The 21,925-nt window shown below is 38.5% G+C and overlaps 3 protein-coding genes across 3 annotated transcripts; 2 read left to right on the top strand and 1 right to left on the bottom strand.

Annotated features, from left to right (window-relative positions):
* The first annotated feature begins 295 nt into the window (after window positions 1-295).
* Window positions 296-2,201, top strand: sp9 (sp9 transcription factor). The gene is made up of 2 exons (XM_088352632.1): window positions 296-410; window positions 494-2,201. The coding sequence occupies exons 1-2, from the start codon at window positions 390-392 to the stop codon at window positions 1,790-1,792; spliced, it is 1,320 nt and encodes a 439-aa protein (XP_088208758.1). The 5' UTR covers window positions 296-389; the 3' UTR covers window positions 1,793-2,201.
* Window positions 2,202-3,476: 1,275 nt separating this feature from the next.
* Window positions 3,477-14,433, bottom strand: cirsr (corepressor of RBPJ and splicing regulator). Its single transcript, XM_088352258.1, has 10 exons — window positions 14,159-14,433; window positions 13,883-13,977; window positions 12,039-12,112; window positions 11,887-11,900; window positions 11,745-11,797; window positions 11,614-11,662; window positions 9,772-9,892; window positions 7,900-8,006; window positions 5,045-5,130; window positions 3,477-4,214 (listed from the first exon to the last, which is right to left on the bottom strand). The coding sequence occupies exons 1-10, from the start codon at window positions 14,228-14,230 to the stop codon at window positions 3,842-3,844; spliced, it is 1,044 nt and encodes a 347-aa protein (XP_088208384.1). The 5' UTR covers window positions 14,231-14,433; the 3' UTR covers window positions 3,477-3,841.
* Window positions 14,434-14,551: 118 nt separating this feature from the next.
* On the top strand, window positions 14,552-20,530 carry scrn3 (secernin 3). Its single transcript, XM_088352256.1, has 7 exons — window positions 14,552-15,111; window positions 15,193-15,374; window positions 16,124-16,323; window positions 19,217-19,429; window positions 19,494-19,656; window positions 19,961-20,141; window positions 20,199-20,530. The coding sequence occupies exons 1-7, from the start codon at window positions 14,947-14,949 to the stop codon at window positions 20,361-20,363; spliced, it is 1,269 nt and encodes a 422-aa protein (XP_088208382.1). The 5' UTR covers window positions 14,552-14,946; the 3' UTR covers window positions 20,364-20,530.
* The last annotated feature ends 1,395 nt before the right edge of the window (window positions 20,531-21,925 follow it).

Here is a 21,925-nt window from a genome sequence, read left to right as displayed (position 1 = left end):
GAAAAAATAACCCCGAATGCTGCTCAAAAAACAAACAAATCTTGATAAAAACTAAAAGCGGTGCATTTAAAAAACGAGCAAAACAAGCACGCTCCAGAATTCTGCGATCCGGAGTCAGGACAGAGAGGCAGCTGGCTTGTGGGCGTGGCCCCAGCAACCTCTCGACGCGTGCTCACCTCTCTGATTGGCCGTCCACTTCCGCGTTCCCCAAAGTCGATTCCGGATTGGCCATACGCGCTGGGCGAGCCACGCTTCAAAACAAGACGCTGAAATGCAAGTTAAAGTTAGTGGCGGTAGACCGGAGCCAGAACAGAACCCGTGTTGAGGCCAACCGGGACACGGAGGGCTCGGATCCGGTTCCGAGCTGGTTCGACGCTGCAACTTTGGATATGGCTACTTCCATTCTTGGGGTGAGTTGCGAGTTTTGAAGAAGGGGGTGTTGATCAAAGTTGCTGAGAGGAGCAGAGAGTCTAGAAGTTTTGTTCTTTTGCAGGAAGAGCCTCGATTTGGAACGACCCCTTTAGCAATGCTGGCCGCCACCTGCAACAAAATCGGAAACACAAGCCCCCTAACCTCCCTCCCCGACTCCAGCGCCTTCTCCAAGGGCGGCTTCCACCCGTGGAAAAGAGCCGCGTCGAGTTGCAACTTGGGATCCACCCTTCCCGGCTTCGCAGTGGCGACCAGTCGCGCCCCCACGAGCGGCGCGAACGGCGCGGGAGGTGGCGGCGGCAGCAGCGCCTTCTGCCTGGCCTCCACCTCACCCACCTCCGCCGCCTTCTCCAGCGACTACGGCGGCTTGTTCACCAACGGCACCGGGAACCAAGAACCGGGCCAGTCGGCCTTCATCTCGAAGGTGCACCCCTCCGCGGAGAGCTTGTACCCGCGGGTGGGCGTGGCGCACCCCTACGAGTCGTGGTACAAGTCCGGGTTCCACTCCAGCATCTCCGGGGAGGTGGCAAACGGTGCGTCGCCGTGGTGGGACGTGCACGCTAATCCGGGTTCCTGGCTCGACGTCCAGAACCCTGCAGCGACTTTGCATTCCGCTGCACCGCAAACCATCCACTCACAACTGGGCGGCTACAACGCGGATTTCTCCTCCTTGGCGCACTCGGCCTTCAGTTCCACGGGGATCGGACCCGGAACATCGCACCTGCTCACCGCCGGACAACACCTCCTAGCGCAGGACGGGTTCAAAACGGTTCTCCCCGCTTACACGGACACCTCAGCAGCGGCAGCAGCGGCGGCTAATGCAATGATCTCCGGGGGTGGAGGTGGGTCCGGTTCCTCGCGCTCTTCCCGGAGGTATTCTGGCCGGGCGACTTGCGATTGTCCGAACTGTCAGGAGGCCGAGCGGCTTGGCCCCGCCGGGGCCAGCCTACGTCGGAAGGGACTGCACAGCTGCCATATCCCGGGTTGCGGGAAAGTATACGGTAAAACCTCGCACCTGAAGGCGCACCTTCGCTGGCACACGGGCGAGAGGCCTTTCGTGTGCAACTGGCTCTTCTGCGGGAAGCGTTTCACGCGATCCGATGAGCTCCAGAGACATTTGAGAACCCACACCGGGGAAAAGCGCTTCGCCTGCCCGGTGTGCAACAAGCGCTTCATGCGCAGCGACCACTTGAGCAAGCACATCAAGACGCACACGGCCGGGGGTGGGGGCAAGAAGGGCAGCGATAGTGACACCGACACCAGCAACCTGGAGACCCCCAGGTCCGAGTCCCCGGACCTTATTTTGGATGGGGTCAACCCTAGGATCACGGTTAAGGACCAGTCTCCACACCACGAGCCCTAAATGGGATGGAAAAGAGAGACCACCCTGCGCACACTGCATTACACGGGTTTTATTTATCAAGGGAATATTTCAAAAGACAAATAAAATCTCACCTTCAGACGCTTTCCACATGGTGAGGAGGTATCTCTTGAACTTAAGTCCATTTCGTGTATGACTAAAGACCACGCGCTCATTTAATGTTTTTATTATTGTTCTTAATTCGTGTTTTTCTTCGATCCTGAACGTCAGGGAGTTTACTTTTCGATGCACTTTGTGGATGTTCTATGTGCGTGCACAGCTTTCTTCAAACTTTCCGTTTTATTTTTTGTTTTCTTGCTCCCCCAAAAATCTATATATAAATGTTTACCTGTATAAATTCACACGTATACGACTTTGATTTTTAAAGTCATTAAAAATTCATGGAAAAGGCTTTTTTTTGTGTGATGGAACATTTTACATTGTTATATTATTGCCCAAATCCTAAAATATATTTCTTTTCTTAATGATTGTATAATGTGGCGTACAAAAATGAGATTTCATGGGGAAATGCAAATTTTGTTAATTAGGACTTGGAACGCATGCAGTCCCATGTGGCTTTTATTTGTAATTAGAGATTACAACATTAATTTGTCGAAAACGGTCAACTGGGTTTAATGATAAAAAACTGAGAACAAAAACTGTAAACATATATTTTCAGACAATTTGAAAATATTTAGGCTTGGCATTAAGTCGTCAAATACAATTAAAAGCCGGTACTTACCGGAATCACAGAAATGTAAAAACTAGAGAAAAAAAGATAGCAATTTTTTCTTTTGGCCTGTGATTAGATTGTAATATAAAATTAAAAAAATGTTTCTTGCTGGGATCTCACAAATATTAAAGAAAATATCGTATTTTTCGTTCTTTTGGCCTGCCATTAGGTTATTCAATGGAATTTCAAAACGTTTCTTCCTGGAATCACACAAATGTTAAAAAATATTTACTTATTTTGTCTGACAACGACATTTAACAATGCCTTTTGCTGGGTTCTGAAGTGTCAAATTAGGATAAAACAAGATTTAAAAAAAAAAAAAATCAACATTCTTTATGGTTTTGAGGCAGACGCCGGACTCAGTTCTAGTCTCTAAATTATTTCCTGTCAATTCAAAATTGATTTCGGATCGAATTACACAATCAACACATGCGTGATTTTAGAATATCAGTCATGAGGTACAATTTGAAAAAACATTTTTTTCTTTAATGCGCTTTAGATCAAATTCGAATCGTGATATTTAAATAATGCGTGGAAATGCATTATTGTTGTCTTTAAATGACAAGAAAAGCATAACGAAATAAAACATGCGATATTGATATTTTAATGCATCATTTTCTTAAAAAAATATGCGGCCTAGCACTGTTAATTTCCCTCACTTGTATCCTTGTTTTTAATGGTGACAAAAATCTTTTGGGGGGGAATATGCACCCGGGCAAAAAATTGCGGTTTGTGATATTACACAAGAGTGCTTTTTTTTAAATCGAGGAAACTAATCAAAAATAAATTTTAATTGTTTTGTTTTTGCATTTCTTTTATTACATGTCCCCCAAAACTGTCTTTACACATATCTGTCAACATCATCCAGTTTAGTTGCTCCCCTTAATAAGCGATAATAAAGATTACAAAAAAAAGAAAAAAACCGCGGACCTTATTTACTCACAGCAGGGTATGTAGGGTAAAACCAAAGGCAATTTGTTTTATTTGCAAAGTAACACAAAACAATTATTTCTTCATCTCTTTAGTTGGTGTAAATCTAGTCTTGCTTATTATACGTAGCAGTATTCCCCCCCCCCTTACACAAATTATTATAAGGGCACAAAGACACAATTTGAAATTATCAAAAACATAAAATACGGAAGAAACATATGTATGTAATAATACAGTATAACACGTCAGAAAAATATTTTAAACGGGTTCCACATGCAGAGCAGATTCTACTTCTCCGCTGCCTCCCTCTATTGGTGGAAAAGGGAACCATACGCATCTTGAGACTCAACAGGAAAACAATCTTCTGGGTGTTGTAAATCAAAGCGCCTTCAGTATTTGCGCCTGCTCCTGTCGCGACTTCTGCTTCTTCTCCTCTCAGCGTCCGCTCTGTGATGGCGCTCTCGGCTCCTCTCGCGTTTTCCTCCCTCCGCCGCCTCCTTTTTCCTTCTTCTCTCGTCCTCCGGGCTCCGTCCTCTCGCTTCTCGGCGGCTCTGATGTTGCCTGTCGGGGATGGGTTGGCGGCAGGAAGTCTTCTTTCTCTTCTTCGAGTTGTCTTCGGAGCTGCCGGATGAGTCCTCGCTGCTGCTGCTGCTACTCGAGTTGCTCTCCTTCTTTTTCTTGTGCTTCCCTTTGCTCTTTTTCTTCTTCTCTTTTTTTGACTTATTTTTCTTGGAGTTCTTCTTCTCGAGACGGTCCAGTTTCCTGAGGAGGGAAATCATTGAGTGTAACACAGGGTTCGTACACTTTATTGACCACCAAATTCGAGAACTTTCCAAAGCCCATTTATCATTTTTCCAGTACCATTACAAGAACAATTCGATCATGTGAATTATGTATTTTGCAGAGCCATAAATTTAGCTACAATTTATTTTTTGCAATATTTATTCTTGTGTGTTCAAATTTCAAGACATATGATTTTTATATCTCGAGTAAATTTTCAGAACAAATCTCCACCCATGTAAGTGTGAATTTGGGCTATACCCTGGCATACTAGACAAGGTCTCACGGCACGTGTAGGAAACTGGCAAAATGAATATTTTCAAAAAAGGGTAAACATGACGATAGTATGTAGCTTACATTTTCAGTTTCATGTTTTTCCCGTTACAATTTACCACTGGGAAACATTACCTTATTTTTGCACATTGCCCTTAATAAATGTCCATAATTGATACATAATCTTTGCACTAATACACTTTTACTATGGACACTGGTAATAACAGGTTTATAATAGGGGGAGTGGCTTGCCGTGGTCAATAGACAGTCACATTATAGATCATTTTAGATCAAGCAGAGTTTTGATTGATTTTTTTCTCCTGTTCATCAAAAACAAGGTTAAAATGAGTTCAAAATCAATACTTTGATACACAATTGAGAAAACACAGGGGGAAAAAAGGTATCACAGGAAAAAGCTTGAGTGTATCCTGATAAAAATTGATTAATTAACAATTTTGCGACTCTTTTTTTTTGCTTTAACTTGCTCATCCAAGTTTAGATAAAAAAATGAAATGAAATACAATAATTGCCTCCCTTACCTGAGGAGCTTCTGTTTCTGCTTTGTTGTTAAAGATTTCAAAAATTCCACCTCTGGATCTTCTTCTTGGTCGCTCGCAACAAACTCCTTCAAAACAGGAAAAAAGGAAAAACAGGTTGAAATTGTGTTTATTTACAACTAGGCCTTAATTTTCATAAAACGATAGTACAACAAAATTGGAGGGCTTCTAACTTGAGTGCAAAGTTAAAAAGATGAATGTGTAAAAAGATAAAGATGTAAAAAAACTATACGTTAATGATATGCAAGAAATATGTGGATATTCACAACTGAAAGATAAATCCATATACAGTAGCGGAAAAAAGAGAGACAACCACAAACAAGATTCTTGCTTTTATTTTAAAAGACAAATTAAGGCTGAGTCCTTAACATTGCAATGGCCATTTAAAAAGCCATAAATTAAGACTATTTTCTTTTTCTTTTTGACATAAAAAAAAAAACATTGAGTCACACATTTGGCTGTTAGAATGTCAGAAAATGAGCATAGGTAATATTAGTGTGAGGCTGAAAACGGCTTTAAAATACCAGTACACTTTTAAAGAAACCTCCCCGAATCCAATCATTTGAAAAAAATATTGTAGAGATAAACCTAAATGTGTTGAGTGATGTATCAGATTCATATATTGTTTTTTTCAATGTGAGGCAATAAACGTCGATTTGATAGAAATGTTGAAATTAAAATGTGAAAATTGGGATTGACGTGAACACACCTCGCCAAAGTTAGATACAATTACTTCAGGTTGTCAATGGGCTCCCTCTCGTGGTGAATGGATCGCATGATTTAACACCAACGTATAATTTGCATCAAGTCGTTTTTTTTTTTACCATTTCATCATTTTACATAAATGCAAGGCTGTAATTTTCTTTCAATACAATTCAAGTCTGATAATTTTTAAGTGAAATAGTTATTGATTTGTATTTGAAAACAGTGTAAGACTTCAAATTAAAACTAAAATCTAATTCCAAATTACTTAATTTTAAGTTAATCACATTTGCATATTTTTATAATAGTAATCATAATTATATTATTTATTCTACATTAATTATTTTTATCTTTTTATAATGCTTGATTTTATATATGTTAGTTATTAAACAAAAGTCATGAATTCATTTTCCTGTAGCTTAACCTCACAATTATTATTTTTTGTTAGTGGCGTTATATTTAGGCACAGCACAAAAAATAACATCAAGTACTAATTAACAAATGGAATCAAGGAAATAACTGTACAATACAATGATATCCGATATAAACATGCACCCAAGTGAGTAGGATGAAGGATTATGTATGTATGTATTTTCATCTATTTCTATAATTAAATACGCATTCATTTATCTTCCAGCAGCTTATCCTTATATTCATTTGATTTTTAGAATGTATTTTTTTCTTAATAATTCTCAACTGTATTCCACGCAATAACATTCATTTGAGTGATTAGAATGACATGAAGGTAAAAATAATCCAAATTCTGACAGCATATGCTGACGAACTAACTAATAGCATGCCCTTTATCAAGAGTGTGTAGGCTTATACAATAACTGTGTGAGTGTGCAGGCCAAATTTGAGCACTTCTTAAAGGGACAGTGTATAATACCTACTATTGGTACAAAGAAAAATCAATCAGGAAAAAAAACCCAACAACAACAACATTGATTAGAATACTGGGTAAAAATTAATGCGCTATCATACCAATGTTAATTTCTCTCCCCAAAAAATTTAAGTCGAAAAATGTGTATTTCTTTTACATAGTGGAATCCATACTTAGAGGACGCTGCCATATTTGTCTGGTGTCTTGTGAACGAAAATCAGTGCCATAGAGCACAGTGAAGCATCATTAGACAATAGTGCCATCTGGCGTTCAAATATTAAATGTAATGTAAATGGTCTGCATTTATATAGCGCTTTTCAAGTCAATGAAGACCTCCCAAAGCGCTTTACAATGTGCTTCACACTTTTCCCTTTTACACACTAAATAACCGATAACAGCGTCAGCCATGCGAGGTAACTACCTGCTATCGGGGGCATTGCCCAATGACACGTCGACATATAACACGGAGGAGTCGGGAATCAAACCTGCGTCCTCCTGATCCCAAGCCGAGCGCTTTACCTCCTGAGCCAATGCCGCCCTACACATTGATGCCTTGAGGACTTTCAAAGCCAATTTTCCAATTCTTCCAGTAACATTAAAAAAATGGAATCTTCTGTAAATCATGTATATTGATTGGAGAGCCACAAATGTATATATATATATATATATATATATATATATATATATATATGTGATTTACACATGACATTTTTAATCTTGCAGGTGTATTTATCGAGATAGAGGTCTTTTAGATATTGAGTAAATCTCAAATTTATTTGTTTTTGAGACAAATCTTTCTACTAATAGGTGTTGGGTAAAAATGACTCATTTTCAGTTGCGGGAAGTTCTTTCCATGAAAATTTACCATTGGGAAACCCTACTTTCATTTTTTTTGCATGGCCCAACATAAATGTTTGTAATTGATGCGTATTATTTGCAATAATATACATTTCCTCTGAGGTACAACCTGTAGGGGGCGATGACACTTCATAGGACAATGCCGTACAAACTAATGCCAGCTGTAAGTAAATGAAGAGTGAAAAAGACATGTGATTGCAAAGCAAACCAACCAGAGAGCAGAATATGCGTCATTTTTTATCAAGACCTTTTTAGAAATTTCAAGCACTTACAATCACTTCACCTAAAATTCAAGGACTTTTCAATCCTTTAAAACACAACAATACATTCAAGCATTTCCAAGGATTTTGAGACCCGGTACAAACCCTGTGTGAAAGAAAATGAAGGTAATTACCTGTGCCGCATCACAAACGGTGGCGCTGCGATCAAGGACACATTTCTTAAGGGCAAAGCCGCTGTTGCGCATTTCGGCCATTAGCTCGGAAGGGTGCATGGAGGGACCTGTTAGCGAAAATCACACAATCAGAGCACAGTCCACTGCGCAATTTCAGTTTTTGGAAGGGGGGGGGGGCTGCTTTGTTAACAGTACCCGACATCAGATCGAGTCACTCCGCCTCCAGCGGAGCAAATGGCGCCATATCAAGTGCATCAAAGCAGTGGTTAGGTGAAATCACAATACACAATCATTTTTTCCTGACGCAGGACAGCAGCAATTTTAAAAGGAGCTTCGACCAGATTCTTCAGGGGGACACTTTGTTATGCGCGGATTGCACAACTGCAAAAATGTGGCGGCGTTGCCTTCAGGGTTGGGAGGGTGACTTTAAAAATTTCATCAAAAACAGTTAGTTATGTTGAAAAATGTATTCAGTACCATAATCAAATACCATAATACTTGATTACTTTTAATTATTCCAATAGTGAATATGCAAATCAAAAAATAAACACAAAATAAATAAAATGAGGCAGCAAGGCAGCGCACTGGTTAGCGCATGAGTGGCACAGTTCTTAGTTCATGGGATCAAACCTTCCTGCACGGAGTTTGCATGTTCTCCCCGTGCTTGTGTGGGTTTTCTCCGGGCACTCTGGTTTCCTCCAAAAACATACATGTTAGGTTAATTGGCCGGTCCAAATTGTCCCTAGGTGTGAATGAGCGAGTGAGTTGTCTGTCCCTGTGTGGCAACCAGTAAGGGGTGTCCCCTGCCCACTGCCCAAAGACAGCTGGGTTGGGCTCTAGCACCCCCGTGACCCTACTGAGGATAAGAGGTGCAGATGATGGATGGATGGAAACATTTATCGGCCCTTAAGAAAAGCTGGTTTTGAAAGTAGCTCACCAGTGATGGATCATAGTGATTTTTTTCGGGAAATTTGATTCAATAAACATTGACATAATCCTTGTCATTAAATACACGATCAAGTTTTCCAAAATTATTTACAATAATCGCCACGGTGGGATAATTCTCACACCTCCCAGAGGGAGAAGGCCCCTCACCACAGGACCAGGGTGGATAGATTTGCAAAAATACCGTACAAGATCTATATGTAAATTACTCGACGCTCTTATACAGGGCAGATGTAATAGTGGTTGGCTGAGCCTATACCAACCTTATTTTTAACACTTACAAAATGATAATAACATAATAATATAGTATTAATATTATAAGTTATTTTAAAAAATTGCATCAAACTGGTAGCCCTCTGCTCTAATCAGTAACAAAATATTAGAGCTAAAGTTTAGACTTCTTGTTGAAAAGGATCCAAAGTATTATTATTTCAAAGAATTATGAATTCAGAAACACGATTTTGGATTAAAAACATCAAAATCATGCTTTCCACCCCAAAAAAAAGCTAAATTAATCGTTCAACTGTAGTGTACTTGACTCATTCGGTAACATTGACAGCTACTGACGGTGACGCATTTTAATTGCAAGCTTTTTCTTTTAATTTTGGGGTTTACTCAGAACACTCAATCGATTTTCAAAGCATATTTTGAATGAGGTACCCGTTAGTTAAAAAATGTGCTATAGAGTAATGTTCCTACGATAAACGGATTTGTTCAGAATCGGGTCAAATTGAGTCTGATGGCAACTTTAACAGTTTATGCAGATCAAATCCCAAACGAAACTTGAGTGTTCTACAGACTTTGCTTGCCTCATTTGCTGATAGTTTCATTTTCAGACTGATTAATATTCAGATTTCTCTTCTGAACCGGTGTGTTTATAATGCAAGTATTATTTAAGAAAGTGTTACAAAATATATCCAAGTGTACCTGCACCCTCCTCTGTAGCCACAGAGCTGGCGTTGATGCCCGACAGTCCGAAAAGTGGGCATTCTCGGTCCGTGTTCACATGGCCCCACTTGTGGCATTTGATGCAGCGCACATTGCGCACCTAGTGAATAAAAAACGTCCTAGATTATTTAAATCATTTGACTTCCAAAACGGCAATATGATAAATAACCTTAGCAACAAAACCCTCGGAGAGTAGGAATGCACGATAACTGTTTTTGTTTGCAGATACAGATAACTGATAAGATTTTGCTTCTTGGGTTTATATACATTCCAGGTCTTTTTTAAAATATATGTACCAAATGCTCTACTTGGAAAAAAATACACACAAAATCCATTATTTTATTGTGGTTTTTTGTATGTTTATCTACAATAACAAATCGCTTTGCTAAACATATCCTCACAAGCAGTGTTGGAGAGACTGGAGTGTGCCTTTACCAATACTTAATACGTTTGCCGTAATAACTAAAATGACAAGATATTGTTATGGCCACCATAATACTGAGATAATAAGTGTTCATAGATTATGAGTGTGTGCATGTATATGAAAATATGCCACTTATATCATTATACAACCGCTCCAAGACCTAAAGTCACACATCCCTTAGTTTGAGGTGTCCTTAAAAACGTTTGAAATTAAATATTTTCTCTCTAAAGTATGTGTAGACAATGCCCAACTGAGTTCAAAGAGCCTGTATACATACATTTTCCACCGCACCCATATGTTTTATCTAAATCATTGGTGTACCGCCGAGAAGCGCACTACGCTGAAGGGAAGGGGGTTGGTGTTGGTGTATCTTGTGCGTGCTTGCGGTTTTCTTTTATTCAAGGATGAAAATGATGAAAGTAAGTAAAGGACCGCTTCAAATACCTCTCAAATACCAATCCAAACGCCCAAAAAGATAAAAAACGAGCTGCAATGATGATTTCAGCCAGTTAGCAAGTAAGAATATTTTGAGGTTAAGGACACCACCATTAAATATACAGACGCTTCCTAACTTACCTGCATTCGCCTTACGGATTCCAGCAGATACAATCATTTTTTTTCGGGATGTCGAAAAATATCCGGAAAAAACTGTAAGTTACGTGTACTGTATCCCAAGCGTGCCAATAACGTTTTTATTGTTTAATATCTTGTGCATCCATTCAATATGGTTGGTGTAGAGTTGAAAGAAGAGGCGAGCCGTTTCTTTTGAAATAAAAGTGGAATCATTTTTTCAGCCACTTTTTACCACGGAGGAGGACCTCTTGAAGCACAAAAGTAAGTAAAACCCCACTTTATTTATCTTTGTAGAGCATATTATTTTATAAAATGTTTTTTTTCTTTTTTAGTACAAAACAATACAGGTTACTTACACAAGCCTTAAAAATACTTATATAAACCTTAAACATACATTCCATGCAAAATATAGCACTGAAGCAACTTACGGACAAATTCAACTTACGAAATATCGTCCGGAACCTAACTCGTTCGTATGTCAGCTGTGCACATGAGTACCTCTAATAAATATAAAAATATACTAGAGAGGAGTTGCAACCAAGTGGTTTTCCTACCTTTAAATGTTAAACTAAATATATTCAATAAAGAATATAAACTATTGCAATCTTTCTAACAAGAGGTGTTGGCTGATTGAAAATTACAGTATGGCCCCAAGCTATTAATTATTAGTTTTTTTTTTCCTTTTGGCCGATAACTGTGACGTTGTCATTCGGCCGTTTTTGACCCCAAAACACCTGTGCAACCTTGCTGAAAACCCTATCTGAAATCCATCTCCTGTAGTTGGTCACTATTTTTCAAGTTCAGGCAAGTAATTTTTTTCTTACCTGTATTCCGAAAGGCTGGTCTCTGATATTCTCGTCATCTTTAGCATACCTGCGGGAAGAATTAAAGTTCAGGTTAAAAGACAACTCATTAAAAGAATATGTTTTGCAATTTAAAAAAAAAAGGTTTCTACTTTTCTCTGGGGGCTCCCTTCTGCCATTCAAATTTGCACTCCTCTTGTCCCTCCTACATCACAAAAAGTGTAAAAAAATATTTGGAAATAGGAATGTCAACATATTAAGAACATGTAAAAACAATAAATCTGAGTGTTTTACCTCAGCCTTCTCCTCTGCAGCCAGGACAGCATAAGTTGGAGAGAAAAACAAGTGATTAATATCAACAAATAATTCTCAAGTTCAGTTCATGAGAATTCAAAGTAAAAACGCAAAAGTGTTTTTACTTCTGTTCTGTAAACAATGTGACATACCTTTTAATGCTCCCGGCGGGGCCTCGTACATAAAGTTGAGGCCATTTTTAACACGATCATCCCCCATCAACACCCTAAAGATGAGGGGAGAGAACTTTTTAAAATAGTTTTCATCAACACAGCCCAGAAAAAGATAGGGTATTTGATACCCAGTCTAGAGAACATTGTTGGAATTTGCTACTGCAGCAGAGACTAAACAATTATCGAAGGGACGGTGTGAAATTTGTAGTGCTTCCGAGTCATACCAAAAACCTTCATTCAGTAAAAAAACAAAACAAAACAAAAAAAAAACCATTGATTAGAATAATGAACAAAAATACATGAACTATCATACCAATGTAATTATTTATATTCACAGGTCAAGAAATTTGTATTTCCTTTACATAACAGAATCCATATCTAGTAGTCGCCATGTTTCTCTGGCATCTTGCTGCTATGCTGTGCGCATTTGGCACTCTTTATTTTGCATTAAATAATACAGTGCCATTTAGTGGTCAAATATTACACAATGTGCCTTTAGGGGCTACTCTCGCACTTGCTACCTTGTATGGCAGACCTTGAGGTCCCATAAAATAAGACTAAAATGCTCAGATAATGTTCACCACCCTAAAATTACACAGAAAACTGAATTTATCTTGCCAATTATGAAAAAAATAGTACTCATCCTTTATATTTTTACTTTTATTTTTGCACAATGGTGCTGCTAATGCCATTGCATGACTTTCTGATTAACTTAGAATATTCGATTATTTATTTTCTGTAATGCGAGTAAACAACAAAAAAGCCAGCCTTGTATTCCTTTGTTATGAATATGGCTTAATTACAGTGTGATAGTCTCATATTTTGACATGAGATACATAAAATGTTTCCATAATTCGCAATATGAAAGTAAAGGACTTTCATCGCAATATTCTAATATTCTGAGACAGTCATGTCAACCTAAGATGGTCTACAACAGGGGTCTCCAAAGTGACGGCCGTGGGCAAGAAGAGGTGTGCGCAGACCTGTTCTGTAAATACTTCACCACTGCTGAATCATTGTGATTTTCTAGCAAAATGTTTTTAAGTGGTCGACTGAGTCAATCTAACCCCACTTTTCCTTCTCTTTCTTACTTTCTCTCTCTCTCTCGTTCTCCTTCTTTCACTCTTCGTCTCTCTTAATTTCTCTCTGTATTCTTTCTCTCTCTCCCTCTCCCCTTATCTCTTTATTTCCATCTTATTCTTTCTCCCCTTTTTCTCTTCTGTCTTACTCTCTTTTTTCTCTCTATATTCCTTGTCTTTCTTATACTCTCTCTTTACTTGATCTATTTTTCTCTTTCTCATTCTCTCTTTTTCTTTCTCCTATATCCAATGATCAACCTATCCAAGACATAGTATGTACTACAAGATAAGTTATTTTAGAAATGCATATGAAAGTGGGTGCCATTTGCACTAATTAGTAACAAAAAGTAGCTTGATGGTTGAAAAAGGTTGGAGACCACTGGTATCCATCCATCCGTCCACCCACCTGGTCTATTTCCATTTACTTCTGCTCTGTAGATCCTCTACAACCACTACCACTTGTAAATATTACTTATCCCATTTATTTCCTTAATCGAATTTATATTCACCCTGGAGTGTCATTTTTCATCTCACTGTAAACAATGTACTCTACATTGTGACCGATAACAACAAATACAATTATACTGTATTATTTTCCAAATTGATTAAAGTAAAATAATTCAAATCAAGATCTCAGCGCATGCATTTTCCTGATTACTGCAAGTAAAGTGAGGATACTGAGACAATAATTATTTCAGTACTGTACACATATTAATTTGGACATGTTTCCTCGTGCATCTGTACCTGTTGTTGTAGGTGTCTTGTTCCTTCAGGTAAGCCTGCATCAGGTCTTCCTGCCTTCTCTTCTCGAAAGTGAGTTTCTGCTCCGCAATCCATACCTGCAGATAAAAAGGAAATAAGTACCTTATGTCAACTATTTTAATTTTCTTTTTCGTATATTTATATTTAGGGCCTAACAATCAGGAAGCTGCAACAAATCCAAGCAATGGAAGCTAACCTCTTAGCATAGCTTCGAATGTTTCTGTGAAGCCTTGCTCTAAAATTGTAGTTTTGACTTACCTTTTTGATGTTAGACTTCGATGCAGGATGAAAGTCTTTTTTACACATAAAGTTGGCGAAAGACTTCCCCATGTTTGGTTTGTATAAATATAAGGGGAAAAAATTGACGGTAATGGAGAATTTTAGCTAATGTTTGGTAGCTTTGTTTGCTCCGGAAGTGACGTAACTAAAAGGACCCAGTTGAGTGCAAAGATAATCAGGAAAAAAGAGCTCTCAAGTATAAACAACATACACGATTACAGTAGTTATTTTATATTTCGTTTTTCGTTAGTTGAAGTCATACAAACAACTGACAAGGTACAAAAAAGCCTGACGTTGGGTGACGTTGGCGATGCAAATAGTTTATTCCATGGTGAGGAAACGCTGTGCGTCTGATTCTGGCCATATCTTGTCCAAACCAATGATTTTAAGTAGTGAACTTTTGCACTGCAAGAATAAATTTGGTGGCCTGTTCGTACGTTTTATTCACCTTTTTGTACTACTTGTCCTTTTGATGATAAAAAATGAATGAAAACTAAAGTTCGATGTTTCGAAAATACGAGGTACCCGGAATGTACCACTACAGATTATGAAGTGCCGTAAATGATAATTGACTGTCGTAAATAATTGACATGCTGCCAAGAAAATATGTAAACAAATCGAAGTCCATAATAGTGCTAGTAAGGCATTTTCTCTTGTATTAATCTTATTTGTGCTCAGATGAAGCTACAATTATTTTTGTCAAGTTGTCAGTTCATATGTGACGTTTTTATCACAATCGGCTGCGTTAATTCAGCTGTTGACCGAGCATGTATCCTTGCATTCCTTGTTCGTGTGACACTTTTGTGGCTCTGCCCCCCTCCACCGAGGGAAATCGCATCATTTTTGCAAAGAATGCCGACAGGCCTTGCGATGAAGTCCAGGAGGTCCTCTATTTCACTTCCAAAGATTATGAGCCGGGGTCTAAGGTTGAGGTGAGTTCACCTGTACTGATTCTCACAATATGGCCCCTTTTCTGTAACATTAATTTTCCTGTCTTCTTTCCTGCTGAAAAGTGTACTTACATCGAGATAGAGCAAGTATCCCACACATATGCAATTGTCGTGAGCAAACCTGCGTGGCTGTGGGGTGCAGAAATGGGTGCAAATGAGCACCAAATTTGTATTGGAAATGAGGCTGTGTGGGGAAGAGAGAGCTCCGATGGCGAGGAAGCACTTCTGGGCATGGATCTTGTCAGGTAATGAACATATAAGGCCAGAATCCGCCATGTAAGTCAAGTCATGTTTATTTGTATTGCCCCTAATCACAAGGAGTCTCAAAGGGCCACACAGACCACTGATTTTTGCAGACCACAGACTATTATTACACCATCCCCTGATCTAAAACCTACATGAGGGCAAGGAAAAACTCAAAAACCTCAGCATGAAGAAAATGAAGAAACCTTGAGAAGGGACCGCACATGAATGAGCATTTCTTGATTTTTTTCTTGCTTAGTAAACTACGGAAGATTTCTAGTATTTGGTAGCACTGGATAGGTTGGGTGTCAGCAACCTACGGCCCTAAAGCCTGGTGGCTCCCTGGAGTTTCTTTAGAAATCTTTTAAAATAGAAAAAAATAGGGGAGGGAAATATAAAAGACTTTTTTTCCAATATACTACGTGGTTAAAAAAATATGAGCACTTTTTTTGGACTACAAGCATTTACATGATCTTGGTTTCCTCTTTCTTTTTAAAAGTTATATTGTTCTTTTATCTAAAAGGAAATGTAGTAATTTTATTAATATTTAGTTTATTTTTTCTTTTATTAGCACATTTTGTATTGGAGTGATTCAAACGTAATCTTAAGTAATCAAGCTACATTCCTGCAATATTATGGTGTCAGGTTATATTACTGATTACATTTTTCAACAGTAATACGTAACTGTATCAAATCACATTTTCAAAGTAACTGTGCATTGTGATGAGAAAAAGCACACGCTATTTTCCAGGCTTGCCCTTGAGAGAGCCGACACTGCTGAGAAATGTGTGGAAGTCATCAGTGAACTTCTGGAGAGACACGGCCAAGGAGGAACGTGCTTAGAGGAACAATGTGACTTCACTTATCACAACAGCTTCTTAATATCGGATCGAAAGGAAGCATGGGTGATGGAGACCTCAGGGAAATTGTGGGCTGCAGAGAGAGTGGAAGGTAATGGGAATGATTTTCCGATATCATGTAGTTGGGAAAGATAAAAAGGAGACAAAATGAGTATTTTTTTCCCCCAACAATACTGTTTCACAAATAAGCAAGGGAGGTAGTTATACCTTTTGTCCACTAGGAGGAGCCTTCAGCTAAGGTAAAATAGCATTAAAAACAGAACTAGTTTGAGAACAGTCAAAGGACAATACAAAATCAACATTTTTAATGGACCAATCAATGCCGCAGAAGTACGTAGAAATAAAAAAAAAATAAAAAAAATAATAATACTGGGATTCGGCTATGTTTGGCTTAATACAAGGGGATATTCCCAAATTGATTGTTTTTCATTTTTGCATGGAGATTTTTGAATAATTCTATTTAAATTAAGTTGCGTCGTTTGCTGCGTTCTTAAAAAGTTGAAAGTGGAATATAGGCTCTGTTAAGTATGTGTTAATTGTTAACTCCGTTCAAAGAGCCCGTATGCTTTATTTTACACTTCGCCTGTCTGCTCTTATCTTGATTTATTGAAAATCTGTTCGAAGGCGGAACACATTTGTTAGAAGGAATGGGTTATAGAGGGCTCCGCGATTTGTGCTAAAAATAGTAACACGGCTTCGTGCCGCCATCTTGGAAGTCTGTCGATTACAAGCGGTGATAGCGAGAGGAGCAAATATTTACTCAGTTTGTCTATTTATTTACTCAACTAGCTTTGTTTGTGTACGGATTTTGTCCATCAACACTATGGAAAACTACGTGGAGAGCTTAGACAAGCAAGCACGCGAGCGGTACGCTGCGAAGTTGCATTTTATTGGAAAATTGGATCCCTACAAAATTAAAAACAAGGACTGGAAGTCTGATCCCGATTTGTTGCCGTGTGTGACTTACATCGAACTTGTTAACTATCTTATTTTCCACCCAAGTCCCTTTTGTGAACTGAAGGATTTTCAAAATTACAAAAGTATGGAAGCCTACGACAGATTTGTTGAGGAATCCTCTTACTGTGTTTGTCAAGGTTTGTGATGTGGCGAAAACATGCGAACATTGGATGATACTACACTGAAACTCAAAACGCTATCCCGCCCCCCTCAGCCATTGTAAATTAAAGGTGTTAATTATGAGCCTTTCATCTAAACAAAGATTGAAAATAAATACAATTGCAAACAGCGCATACTTCATGTTTGTTTGATACATGTGTATGGTTAAGTAGATATTTAATAACGTTATCCACTGAGAGAGAAGAAATATCTCATCAAAGTGGATGAAATGCACATTTACTATGTATTCTTGGTATATACTTGTTCAACATCTAGATCTTTTAAGAATATTTTTTCAGAAATGTTACTCAAGAAGCAACACCTACAGTATTTAACCTAGCCACACATGAAGTACACATGTCCCATAACCTTTTTAAAATTTATTTCTACATCATAAATAATTCAATTTACCTGTCAGAAAGTGGTCAGAACAAACAGGAACACAGTCAAGCTTTGGCAAATTCGACCGGTTGATAGCTGCCAGCCACATTCGTCTTCGCCGTTCACTTTTCTCCTGAGCTTCAATCCCCTGATTGTAAACACACTTCGGAAGTCTAAAGAAGCCCTTCCCACCCTTTTCCCCTCGGCTACAACAGCCGACAATAACGCACGTATTCGGCAATACAATGTAGAATCTAACTGGTTCGCTGAACAATAACAATGAAGTGAAAAGCTTTGTGGACTTCCAAAATGGCCACCAGCAATGCATTGTGGGTAATCTTAGGACCTCGAAGCACTCTATAGTGACCTTACACTCTTTCCTTTGGTCTATTTATTTTTTGTAATTGTAAGTGAAAATGGTGAAAGTAAGAAATAACAGTTTAAAGCATAGACCAAATACCAACTAATAGCCTAAGACATTAATATGTTTATTCAAGCGTGTCTAACAAACATTCATGCAGCGCATTTTAAGGAGCTCAACTGAGGCTGCAATTATGACTTAAGCCAGGAGATAGCAGCCGCGGGTAAAGGAAATTCTCCAGCTCCTTTGAGGATTCGCAAGTGTGTATTATTTAGCGCCTCTTAGTGGTATCAAATACTAAATAATATTCATTTGAAAAATAAAAAGTACATGAACTATCAAATAAATGGCCTTTTTTTTATACTCGTAGGTTGAGAAATACGCATTTATTTTACATAACATGAGCTTCACTTAGCGGGAACTGACATGAATGTTCGCCATATTACTGTTGCACAAGAAAAAAACAATGCAAAAGGCTGGGCATAACAAATTAGAAAAAAAAAATGTGTTTTTTGCAACCTAGTCTCCGTAGTTTGTATTATTACTCGTGCATTTTTGGTTGCAGGACACAAAATACAGTGACATCTAGTGATCAAATAATACACACTGTCCCTTAAGCAAAAAAAAAAATCATTGACAACATTTTAAAAGTGGGGTTACATTTTTGATAGGAAAAATAGCATTAACAGATCTCTGGCACTTGTGTACTGAATATAAAAGGACTGACTGCTGCTTCCACTTCTAACAAGGTACAACGTTCTCTTTAATTCTATGCCCATTATTGTCAAGATACTTGGCTGTTGTACTGTTGTCTTCTAATGAGACTCTGAGATTGTGCATAAAGGAGTACCACAAGTCTATGAACACTCCTGCCAAGACATTTGTCTCCAGCTTTGCCAAGGAATTACATTACTTGGGATGCATTGCTGCAATCTATGAGGTTAATGCAGATGCCATCACACTGAAAGGCGTAGACATTTACACTGCTATCCTGGAAATCCTCAGATTTTTAGGATTCCGATTATTGTCCAGGATTAGAGGCTTCTTATCCAATCTGTATTTTAGAAAGGTCGCCACAAACATGCTGATTTAAAAAAAAAAGAATAATTCACAAGTCCCATTTTAGGTGGATCTCGCAACATCTCAAACGAGTACAGCATCACAACCAAGCTGGACAAGGAGCACCCTGACCTGCGGAAGTATGCGCAGGGCAAAGGATGGTGGGATGGAACAGCTCCGTTTAATTTTGCCGCCGTCTACTCCTATGGCAACCCAGCCAGAATTGAAGCATCCAACAGTCGATATTATGAAGGGAAAAAGCTGCTAAAAAAGAGCAATGGTTAGTTTGTGCATACCATTTAGTGTTCATCCTGGAATTCATGCAGTTTCTTTATCTGTCAAAGGGAGGATCACTGCTAAAACGATGATGGACATCTTGAGGGACAAAGACAGTGGCATAAACATGGAGGGAATGTTTATGACAACAGGCAGTATGGTGTCGGTGGTCCCTGTGGATCCAGCTTTGCCGGGGGTTCACTATTTTACTGGGACTCCAGACCCTGAAAGGTGAGTTGGGATCAAGAGGTTGCAGGTTCGATTCCCGGCTCCTCCGTGTTCTATGTCGAATTGTCCTTGGGCAAGACACTGATTCCCTAATGCCTTCTATAAGCAGGTAGGCGCCTTGCATGGATGACTTCCCATTGGTGTGTGAATGTGTGTGTGAATGGGTAAGTGTGAAGCACATTGTAAAGCGCTTTGGGAGGTCCTCATTGACTTGAAAAGCGCTATAGAAATGAAGACCATTTACCATTTGTCCATTTCCTGGTAAAATATATACATATATTGTGGCCTCCCTTTTTTTAAAAAACAGATCTGTGTTCAAACCGTTCATCTTTGTGGAGAAGATAACTGAACTCAAGGAAACTACATCTCCCAATTACGGCCCGGACGACCCAGTAAAGAAAAAGCCTCGTTTCCGAAGCAAGCCCGAGAGAAAACACGGCTTGTTTTCCAAACACGAGGTGGTGGCCGCTGTCATCGAGATGTCTAAGGTAACGAGAGTCCAAAGTTGCGTTAGCGATTCCTCTTTTGACGTTCATTCTCTACAGGAGCGAGGAGAGCGGGTCACAAGTGCCATGAGGAAGTTAGAGAGTCAGAGTATGAAACAAATGGAGGAGATCCTTTATCGTGGCGTCGAGAGACCTGATACTTTGATGGATTTGTTCCCCAGAGCTGTGAGGGATGAGATGGAACTGTATGGGAAGGGCTCCTAAGTTTGGTAAACTTTCAAGACACAGAAGCAGTTGTCAAAGATAATAAGCACTTAACACATTTCATGCCTGTAGTAGAATGGATTTTTTGCTGTAAATAACCAACACTTTGTAAAATGTGCCCACAAGTTTTTATACAAACAATAAAATTTTACCCAATAGGCAAAATATGTTTTGTTTTAAGAGTATTTTATTTTAAATCATAGAGATGCTTTGTAAAGGTTTTTCCTGTTTTACTTAAAACTGCCACCACTGGCTTACAGCGTAGCTGCAGCTCCATTTCTCTGAGAAACTGGAGCGTGCGAGCCAAATTTCTCCGGAATTTGAGGAATCGTGCATCTTTGTAATAACTCGTTAATTACAGGATTCTACAATGGACCTTAAACATTTGTTCAAATATTTTAAAAGTTATACAAACTTTTCTGCTAAAAATAATTAAAATCATTTCATATACTGGGTTTGTACAGCTTCTGGAACTCCTTAAATGCTTGAATTTTAATGTTGTGTTTACATGTCTTTTGGTGTTTGTAAATGCTTCAAATTGTTGCCATGTTTCACAAAAAGTCTTGTTTGAAATGACACAGACGCTGACACTTTGTCATTGCATTTCCTCCCTCCCCGTGATTAACTGCAGCTGGCATTATTTTGTATGGCATTGTCGTATGAAGAGTCTTTGCTTCTACAGGCTGTGCCTAAGAGGAGAGGTGCATACTGCTCGTAAACAGGGCACCATGAAATGTGTATTAATGCAAGGATTTCGTATTATTTATGGACATTTAATATGGGCCATGGAAAAAAATGAAGGATTTCCTGCAACTGAAAATGTAAGCTACATATTAGTCAAATTACCAAATACCTATATGAGGAGAGATTTCAAAAATATCCATACGCGTATTGTTCGGATCCACAAATATATTCCTGATTTACCCAAGATCTAAAAATGTTATGTCTTGATAAATGCCAAGCACGATGAAATACGGGATAGGCCAAAAAATGCTTTGATTTGGCCATGAAAGATGTGTACGAACCTTGAATTTGGCAGTTGGTAGATTGTTTTGTTCATTTTAAGATTATTTTTTTAATTTTGGAAGAAAACATTTCAAATGGAGCAAAATGATCTATCCAATTCTTGAACTTTTTAAAAAAATATATTTATAATGTCAGATTAAATACATTAAAGAAAAAATATACTTAACAAGAAATGACAAAGTGGCATGGTTTTATTTTTTGCAACAACGGAGACGTTTAGACAATACATAAACATATAACAATATTTATCCTTCAGTCACGTTCAAACCTGAGATGTGTACACTTTTGAGGTACTTAGTTCACTATCAGTAATAAATAATCTCAGTAGTGAATATCCTTTTCAATTTTTTCCTGCCCAAAAACAGTCACAAGACAAACACACTGAAAAAAGAAGTAAAGCTTTCTTTTTTGGTTTGAGATAAAAAAAATAATAATAATACAGTCACTTTCTTATGCACATAAACAAAAAAAAATGGCATTAAACATATTTATACTGACTTCTGGCTTTCATTAAAAAAACAGTAGTATTATAGTAA

Source organism: Urocampus carinirostris, chromosome 14, assembly GCF_059441175.1.
Source record: "Urocampus carinirostris isolate Australia breed hairy pipefish chromosome 14, RoL_Ucar_1.0, whole genome shotgun sequence".
Taxonomy (NCBI): domain Eukaryota; kingdom Metazoa; phylum Chordata; class Actinopteri; order Syngnathiformes; family Syngnathidae; genus Urocampus; species Urocampus carinirostris.
The sequence above is the reverse complement of the archived record's forward strand: the minus strand, read 5'-3'. Positions and strand labels throughout refer to the sequence as shown.

Bases quoted from the DNA above. Each gene is read 5' to 3' on its own strand.
- sp9 (XM_088352632.1), top strand. From the start codon at position 390: ATGGCTACTTCCATTCTTGGG. The intron at 411-493 runs GTGAGTTGCGAG...GTTCTTTTGCAG, and splicing joins TGGCTACTTCCATTCTTGGG to GAAGAGCCTCGATTTGGAAC.
- cirsr (XM_088352258.1), bottom strand. From the start codon at position 14,230: ATGGGGAAGTCTTTCGCCAACTTTATGTGTAAAAAAGACTTTCATCCT. The intron at 13,978-14,158 runs GTAAGTCAAAAC...TTTTATCTGCAG, and splicing joins CGAAGTCTAACATCAAAAAG to GTATGGATTGCGGAGCAGAA. The intron at 11,663-11,744 runs GTAGAAACCTTT...TTCTTCCCGCAG, and splicing joins AAGGGAGCCCCCAGAGAAAA to GTATGCTAAAGATGACGAGA.
- scrn3 (XM_088352256.1), top strand. From the start codon at position 14,947: ATGTATCCTTGCATTCCTTGTTCGTGTGACACTTTTGTGGCTCTGCCC. The intron at 15,375-16,123 runs GTAATGAACATA...GCTATTTTCCAG, and splicing joins CTGGGCATGGATCTTGTCAG to GCTTGCCCTTGAGAGAGCCG. The intron at 19,430-19,493 runs GTTAGTTTGTGC...TATCTGTCAAAG, and splicing joins GCTGCTAAAAAAGAGCAATG to GGAGGATCACTGCTAAAACG.